General features: G+C 40.7%; 1 protein-coding gene across 1 annotated transcript; it reads left to right on the forward strand.

Moving 5' to 3' along the window:
- The first annotated feature begins 1,155 nt into the window (after nucleotides 1-1,155).
- On the forward strand, nucleotides 1,156-6,040 carry LOC150006794 (HLA class II histocompatibility antigen, DR alpha chain). Its single transcript, XM_090282170.1, has 5 exons — nucleotides 1,156-1,321; nucleotides 3,589-3,834; nucleotides 4,276-4,557; nucleotides 4,824-4,989; nucleotides 5,654-6,040. Exons 1-4 carry the CDS (start codon nucleotides 1,240-1,242, stop codon nucleotides 4,976-4,978), a joined length of 765 nt encoding a protein of 254 aa, XP_090138296.1. The 5' UTR covers nucleotides 1,156-1,239; the 3' UTR covers nucleotides 4,979-4,989; nucleotides 5,654-6,040.
- The last annotated feature ends 3,494 nt before the right edge of the window (nucleotides 6,041-9,534 follow it).

The following is a 9,534-nucleotide window of genomic DNA, read 5'->3' on the forward strand; positions in this document are numbered from 1 at the left end:
CAGGTCTTTCTTCATTGAAAGTATTTGGATTCCAGCCTTTCCTATATGTGGTTTAATCTTCCTTTATATTGAACTATGTTTTTAAAAATATGAGGGGTCAGAGTGTCTTAACTTTTAGGATTCTTAGTAGTAAACATCAAAATTAATTCCATGACATGAGGAAGTAATGGTGAAGCCCTCCTGCAGGTCAGTCTCTAACATTCCCAGTAAAATTAGCTCTGCCCAATTTATTTCATCCTCAAATGAGGTGTGTCCCCAAATGTATACTCCAATTTCTGGTCATATTTAAGATGGTGGGCATTAGTCAAAGCTAACCCCTTAACAGGTCACTGCCTCCAGTAACTGCTACCCACTTACTTAGGGATAGCTTTCCATCCCTCTCCATTTTGGGGAGTGTTGACACTCAGGGTTTCCCCTTCCATGTACCCTAAGGACAGTACAGTGCCCAGGATCCTAACTCTTGGACAGAATTGGCCATCATGGAGTCCCGGACACTGGAGCAAGGAGAAGCTGCTTAAGTGAAGCTCTGTCACCCAATATTGCCAAGATTCATGTATTTTCCATAGCCTGATAATTTACCTTTTTTTTTAGAGGGTTTGTTGTGCCTTAAAAGAAACTCCCCAGCCGTCCCAGCACAGAGGCACGATCTGTTATCAACTCTCACTTTAGGTTGTTCACTACATTGTGCTGTAGTGAAGCTGTGTCGTGAAAAAATATCTTTCACTCTGGGTGACCATCACAGAGGGTGGCAGGTAGACTGGAAATAAGTAAAGTAATAATAGAACTCCAAGGTTCATGACAGCAATTGCAAGTTTTTTATTTCTCAGAAAGAGCCATACATGGGGATGCATACCTGGAAAGGACAGGCTCTTCCTTTGGCTTGGAAAGGGGCAGCTAGAATATGTGCTTCAGATATATCCTTTTCTAGAACTTGGATTGAGATGGACTGTGAGTGATTGTCTCACATTCTCAAAAACTTGATTTTCTGTTTGTTTGTTTTGTGCTTGTTTGAGTAAGAACTTTATGTTTTTAATCTATCTCCTTTCCTAGGCCCTTTACAAAAGTCTTTTCCCTAGCAACAAATGTGTCATCTCAAAACACTTTGCCGATTGGCTGTAGCTCAACTGATTTAAACTTTAATCCATCAGACACCATCACACCCTACCTCTTTTCTTTTATTCTTGCCTCTTTTGCCCCACTGGAGCTCTACAGATCTCTATTAAAGCACTCAAGAAGAAAATGGCCATAACTAGAGTTCCAGTGTTAGGACTTTTCATCACAGTTCTTCAGATGAACCTTCAGGAATTGTGGGCTATCAAAGGTACGTACTGAGAGAATCATACCGAGGGTCAATAAGCTCTGAGAGCATTGGGGAGTGAACAGTGGGCACTTGCAGGGCAATATTTAGAATGAAGGAACAGTTTGGTCCGTTTTCAGTGGGTCTAAATCAAAAAGCATAATAAATAGTAGATTGAAGAGTTCTCTTCTTACCACAATTTAAAGTAAATCAATTTACTTTAGAGGAGCAAAACTGAATTGTATATTGGTCAATGCCATTAACTTTGAGGTAAGCCAAACTTAAGGGAGAAATATTTTCTGACAGGCATTAACAAGCTGAGCCTTTGGGCTTTAATTTATTTTTCTAAAATTTGTAAAATTAAAAACATCATTGTGAGGATTAAATGAGAAAAATATACAAAGTTCTTAGCTGAATATATTGTAGCTATTCTTTGGCATGTGAATCCTGTCAGAATATTTTGAGCAATTACACTTATTTTGAAGATCACTAGAAAGGAAAATCACCAAAAGAAAACAGTCTACCCAAGAGATGGGAAAGAACAGGTATGCCGTTATGACTTGAGTTTAATTTACTGCCCCTTGGGGTAGCTATAGGCCCTGTATATTGTATCTTACAATAATCTTCCGTCACTGTTACTTAGTGATTTCCCCAAGAGAGTAGAGAAACATGAGTAAAGAAGTGAAGAGTCTGTTGTCCTCTGCCATCTCCTGAACAAACATTGTGCTGTAGTGAATATGTATCATGAAAAAATATCTTTTACCCTAGGTGACCAGCACAGAGGGTGGCAGGTATACTGGAAATAAGTAAAGTAATAACACAACTCCAAGATTCATGATGGCAATTGCAGGTTTTATACTTCTCAGAAAGGGCCATATATGGGGATGCATACCTGGAAAGAAGAGGCTCTTCCCTTTGCTTGGAAAGGGACAACTAGAATATTTGTGTGTGCATGTGCATGTGTGTGTGTGTGTGTACTTCCATGTGCACGCAGCTGCAAATGCTAAATAAATCCCTGGCTTTACCAATATACAATCAGACTTTAAAATCCCCTTCTCCTCTACACACACCATGGAAGCTGCATACTCTCCAATTGCAATTCTCTTATTTCAAATTGATTATTCCTTTGGTATAGATTATTATCAGTATCAACCATAATAGAATATACTCCATAATGACAGTCTCAATATAAGGAGCTTTAAGGTATAAGGGCTCATTGTCAAGAGGTGTCCACAATGTGGGTGTTGATCCAGGACAGTAGCTGCTCTACAACACTACAAGGTCTCAACCTTAATTTCCTGGGTCCCTCAGACCCCAGTTATATTTTCTATGAGTCTGCTTCTTAAATACAAAGCAGTTTATGGTATTTGTTTTTCACCAACTGGCTTATTTCACTTAGAATGAAATACCATATGATCTCACTTAGAAGAGGAATCTAATGAACAAAATAAATTAATGAGCAAAATAGAACCACAGGTATAGAATCATGGATTAGACTGATGGTGGTAAGAGGAGAGGAGAGAGAGAGGGACTGTTTGAAAGAAGATGAAGGGATTAGTCAGGGAACACATATGAAGGACCCAGGAATATGGACAATGGGGTGGGGATTGACTGGAAGTGGGGAGTGGGCTGGGTGGAGGGAGGCAAAGGGGAAAGTAATAGGAACAACTGTAAAACATAAAAATAAAAAGAAAGAAAGAAAGAACAAAACAAGAAAGAAACAACAAAGCAGTTTCTGACCCCAAAGTGCTTGTTATAAGCCTGATGATATACTAAAAAATTATTTACCTGGTCTGATTTAATCTTAAAAACAAATCCATGGAAGAAGCAAAACCATAGAAGAAAATAATAGGAAAACTACATAAAAGTAGGAGAAGTAATCTGCTCAAGATCACTAGGTAAGTAAGTAGCTGAATAAGAATTCAATTTTAATTTGATTCCAGAGTTCAGAACCCAATTTTTTAGGAGCTGCTGCTGGATTTCTAAAGTGGGAATCACTCCTCAGCTAATAACATGGAGACAAATCACAGCTTCATGAGACTCTGGGTTTTCAGCCCCCGTTTTCTTCAGTCCACCATCTCTAACACTGCCCCTAATTTCTCCCCAACCTCCATTCAACATGATCATGCTGCACCCAGGCCTCATCTTCCCACTCACCACTACTCTCCACCACTCCTCGTCCCGCTGGGCCTACCTCTTTCACCACCCGGGCCCACGGTTTGTGCCATCATCCTGGTTCTTCACCCTTCTCTGCTTGTTCCAACCCTAACTCCCCTTTTGTACCTTTTCAGAGGATCATGTGATCATCCAGGCAGAGTTCGCTATGAGCCCGCACCAATCTGGCGAGTTTATGTTTGACTTTGATGGTGATGAGATTTTCCATGTGGATATGCAAAAGAGGGAGACGGTCTGGCGGCTTCAAGAATTTGGTAGTTTTGCCAGCTTTGAGGCTCAGGGCGCACTGGCCAATATAGCTGTGGACAAAGCCAACCTGGACATCATGATAAAGCGCTCCAACCACACACCGAACACTAATGGTACCTCTCCCTGTTGCACTCTTAGATGTGGGAATCATATCTTTAAAATAGATGCTTCAGCTCTTTTTGTTATATTATTGAGAATGACTTTCCCTTCCAGGGGCCTAATCTTGCCATGAGCAAGCCCTAGATCCTCATCCTGTAGGCCCAAGAACTTCATGGGTTTTTTCATTTCTTTATGTCCTCACATCATGTCTCTGCCACAGTCATTCACAAAGTTACTGACTTCAACCTACATTGGGGGAACCAGGAATAAGGTCCTTGGTTATCTTATACCTCAATATTGGTTATAGTTTATGGGTGAGGGTATCAGAGCTAGGGATCTGAGACTATGGCGTAGCTTTTCAAGGCACCATATCGGCTTCTGTTTCAGCTTTAGTGAAAGAGAGGAAGGGTCCAAGCTTAAGCACAGAAAGTTAATTTTTGTCACGCGTCCCCTAGTACCTCCAGAGGTGACTGTGCTCCCAAACAACCCTGTGGAACTGGGAGAGCCCAACATCCTCATCTGTTTCATCGACAAGTTCTCCCCACCGGTGATCAATGTCACGTGGCTTCAAAATGGAAAACCTGTCACAACCGGCGTGTCAGAGACAGTCTTCCTACCCAGGGACGACCACCTGTTCCGCAAGTTTTACTATCTTCCCTTCCTGCCCTCAACTGAAGATGTCTATGACTGCCAGGTGGAGCACTGGGGCTTGGATGAGCCTCTTCTCAAGCACTGGGGTATGGGCCGTCCTCCAGTCTCTTTGTTTTATGGTTTCCTTCTGTGCCGCATGTGTCTGGTCCTCTGGGACACGTCACAGAGTCCCCTGACTGTTTCAGAACAACTGGTACAGTTCTTACTCTTGGCTTCTCCCATTACCCAGCTTTCCTTGCTTTCTAACTTGTAATTCCCTTGATACATTATTCTGTCTTCCTCTTCTTTAACTAATTAATAACTATTGTTCAACTTAGGACCACATTCATTACTCTGTTTTATATTTCCCCAGAGTTTGAAGCACGAACTCCCCTCCCAGAGACAACAGAGAACGTGGTATGTGGCCTGGGCCTGGTTGTGGGTCTGGTGGGCATCATCATTGGGACCATCTTCATCATCAAGGGCGTGAGCAAAGGCAATGCTGCTGAGCGCCGAGGGCCTCTGTGAAGCACTTGCAGGTGGGTTTGGTGTGGTCAGAGAAACACATGTATGGCGTTATCCAGAGAAGGAAACACAGTGGGGAAAAGAACACATGATGGGGAAAAAGATGGGAAAAGTCATGGCTCTTGACTTATCTTTGCTAGGACAGAATCAGACATAGGCACCTTCTAGTATCCCAGAGCTTGTAAGTCCATCATCCCTTCCACACACGTGTATGTAGACCTTCAGTTTTGGAAATTATCTCTAATATCTAAGACAACCGTTTAATATTAGAATACTAGGTCCATGATCTAGGAAAATTAGCTTCAAGATTTGGGCAATTCCTGGCTTATATTTTCTGAGGCAGGTCATCAATCAGCTCAAAAGTAATTTCAGAGCTTGGCTCTTTGGGAGCCAGTGTAGATTCACTGTATAAATGCCAATGCCTGCTTTTGCTCCTCCAATCTGAAAAGTGGTGTCAGGGGTTCTAAGAGAGGGTAAACCATGGTCTGCTCATCCACACTCACTCAGAGGTTAGAAGATAACAGTTCATGTTGGAAAGGTTGTATTTACTATAGGTCAGATGAATATTAAGATACTTTTCCAAAGTCAAAGGGTTAAGGGAGAAGGGGAAGAAATCTGAAGGTAAGTGCTCAAATATTCATCTTAAACACTTCAGAAACTATGTGTGTCCTTCTACAGGTAATGGGCTTTCTTAGAAGATCAATGAAGAGATTTCTGCTTCAATACCTTTACAAACCTGACAATTCTCCAATTGTTCACCTCAGTGAAGACAACCATTCTTCAGCACTTTCCAGGCTCTTAGTTCCACTAGCAGCAGTGGTACCTTCTCGATCTCTCCATACTCTAGCGTCTAGCTGGGCTTTCGTTTGTTGCTCCTTCCAATGTCTGTTTTCCCTGCATTTTCCACTATCTTTTTACTATCAGCACGCAATGCCTCTGCAATAGGCCCCAGAATATCCTTTCATTGCTATGGAAACTTTCCTGTATACTTATTGCTTGGGGTTTCTTCAAATTGTGATTGTGATTTTTCTGAATACAATAAACCATTGGATGAGTTAGTTGGAATTTTCAGTGTCTGAGCCATTTCTTGACAGGGGCTGCAGAATGTATGTGATCTTTTCATCCTCTGAATTAATAAAAAATATCCAGGTTCATTAGGATGTGGTCTCACTCAGAGGGTCTGTAAGCCATCCAGTTGCTGTGGCCCAATCCTCGTCTGAATAACTCTAGAGTAAGGTATGTTGGGAGGTCTCTATGAGCAACCAGGTCAGAATTTGGTTTTCGTTCTTGAGCTTCCAAATCAGGAAATATCTGAATTTTCAGTAGAATGAATCTGCAAGCCTCGGATTTGCTCTCTGATATTAGGTGAGGCAGGTGGTGGGGAAAAGATTAATAGAATGGAGAACAGAAAAGAGGAGAATCCACATATGTTACAGAATTTGTGTGTCAGCACCACCTATTCCAGATTTAATAAGGAATGAGACTAGACACTGAGGATTTTATTAACATAGGCATGGATCCCTGTTTCATTACCAGGAGAATGCTCTGACTTAATCTTGGAATCATCTTATTTGGAGATGTGACCTTAAGTGGAAAAACTGTGTAAAGGGTGTGGGAGAATATGGCATTAAATGGGAGAAAAAGATATTTGAGACACAGTGACCTATTGCTCATTTATCTGTGAAAATATTACTTGATATTTATTTCTAAAATTGTTACCAGAACCAACCCCAAGCCACATAAATTAATTATCCATGACCATGTGGTAGACCGGCATATACGCGTTTCTGAAATGAACTAGACCTGAGCTCCATCTTGGCTCTATCATTTACTAGCTAGGTATCCACTGATATATTTTTAAATTAAATTTATTGGGATGAATTGGATAATAAGATTATGTAGGTTTCAAGTATACATTTCTATGATGCACGATCTGTATATTGCATTGTGTGCCCACCACGCAAAGTCAAATCATCTTCTGTCACCATATACTTGACCCCTTTTCCCATTGGTATGTTACCAAAAGGAGGGACTTGTAAAAGTAATTAAACAGAGAGGGTTCTTATGCCTTGGTAGCCTACATTAACAAACCCCAAACCAAAGTCAGAGTTAATTCCTGAAAATGCGCTTTTATCCCAGAAGATGAAATCTAAGGACAATCAGTCACAAACAGCCAACCTAGCTTTCCCAAGTAAGGCAACCGCTTACACGATAGACAATTAAATCATTGTTTTGCTTTGCTTCCTTCTCTTTTTTATAAAAGACTTTCTCCTAGTTCCTGTTGGCAAAGCATTCTTAACCACTGTCAGTTTGATGCTGCCACATTCAAATCAATGTTTGCTAAAATAAACTCTTCAAAATTTTAGTGTGCCTCACTTTATCTTTTAACAACCTCGCAAGAATGACTAGTAAATAGCAACTTTCTGCACCTATGTTTTATAGTATTAAAGCAAAGTATTTAGAAAATTGAAGATACAGTAGGCCCAGATGTTTCTTTTACAAAGCTCCATTCTCCAATTATAAAATAAATAGGCATACAAGAGAGAATATTGTTAGGTTGGCAGGACTCGGTGGAGGTAGAGAAGGCCAGCAGCCAAATGCTGAACAAGATAGTTTACTGAGTATGCGACAAAGCAGGCTGGGGTCGGGGCAGACACCAGCAGCCAGGGGCAGGACGGGTGAGTTTTAATAAGTTCTAAGGCTTGGAATATGTAAGGAGTACAGGGTAGGCTGTGCCTCCCCCTTGTACAGCCAACAGGTTAGCAGCCGGACGGTTGCCATCTCCTGAGAGTCTCCAGAGTCCAGGGCTGCTGGCGGCAGGCGGGGAGGGGTGAGCTGCCTCATGGCAGGCCTTTGTTTGGGATGCGGGCTTTTGGAATGGTGGGCCTCAATCTCACAGACACCTTTGAAGGACACAGGCAGTCACTGGCAGCAGGGGCAGCAGATTTATTGGGGGTTAGGCAGTCCCTGACAGTTACTGTGGGGGCTTGCTAAAACCAGGCCTGGATTCCCAGAACCTAGGTCTCATGCCTAAGATATACACTAAAACTCAGACAAGTATGGAATAAAAAGAGAAAAAGAGTAAATCTATATCTTACCATGTTAAAAAGGCATTTTAAAATAGACTTCACTTTTTAGAAAAGCTTTAAGAATACTGAAAAAAACGTGCAAAAAGTACAAGGGTCTCCTAACCCCCATCTTCCCCTTGCTCCACATATGGTATCTCCTGGTATTAACATCTTGCATTAGTGTAGTACATTTGTTCCAATATTGATACATTATTATTAATTGATGTCCATAGTTCACATTAGTGTTCATTTTTTTACAATATACAGTTCACTGGCTTTTGACAAATGCATGATGCCCTATATCCACCATTACGGTATCCAACAGACTAATTCCACTGACCTAAAAATCCCCAATGCTCCACTTGTTCATCCCTCTCCTCCTCTCCCTGGACCCCGGAAACCAAGAATATTTTTTACCATCTTCATAGTTTTGCCTTTTCCAAAATGTCACATAACTGGAATCAAATAGTAAGCAGCTTTTTCAGTCTAAGATAATTCTCTCACTTAGCAATGTGTATTTAACTTTTCCCCATATTTTTTCATAGCTTAATAGCTTCTTTATTTTTATCACAAAATAATACTTAATTGTGCAAATGTATCACAGCTTGTTTACCCATTCACCTGTTGAGTGACATTTAGGTTACTTCTAAGTTGTGGCAATTGTAAATAAAGATGCTATAAACATTTGTGTGCAGGTTTTTGTGTGGACAAACTTTTAAACTCATTTCAGTAAAGCCCTGAGACTATGATCGCTGACACATAAGAGTTTGTTTAGCTTTGTAAGTGTCTTCCAAAGTGTCGGTACCATTGTGCGTTCTCACCACAAATGATTAAGTCCCCGTTGTACTACATCCTTGCTAATGTTTTGAGCATTCTGGATTTTAGCTAATTTTTAAAAACTTTTTATTTGAACTAATTACAAATTCAAAGGAAGATACAAAGAAAGTACAGAGAGATCCTGTGTACCCTCTCGCTTATTTCCTCAGTGGTCATATTTTAAGAGACTATATCGTACAGTATAAAAACCAGGAAACTGATATTGGTACATTGTGCAGAGAACCATTCCATCACCACAGAGATCTTCTTTATAGCTCCCACCATCTCCCTACGGACACCATCAGGCAAACATCTGACAACCAATCATCTGTTCTCCATCTCTATGATTTGGTGAATTAGACAATGTTAAATAAATTGAAACATACAATATGTGACTTTCTGAGATTGGCATATCTCACTTAGCATTATGCCCTCGAGAGTGATCTAAGTTGTTTCGGGGACTGACTATTGGTTCTTTTGTATTGCTGGTACAACATGGATGTACCACACTTGCCTGTTCACTTATTGAAAGGCGTTTTGGTTATTTCTCGTTTGGGGTTCCTACAAATAAAGCTTCTATTAACATTTGTGTAAAGTTACTGTGTAAACATGTTCTCATTTCTCTGGCATAAATGTACAGAAAAGTGATTACGGGATCATGTGGTAAGTGCATGT

Source organism: Furipterus horrens, unplaced genomic scaffold, assembly GCF_987537825.1.
Source record: "Furipterus horrens unplaced genomic scaffold, mFurHor1.1.pri manual_scaffold_6, whole genome shotgun sequence".
NCBI classification, from domain to species: Eukaryota; Metazoa; Chordata; class Mammalia; order Chiroptera; family Furipteridae; genus Furipterus; species Furipterus horrens.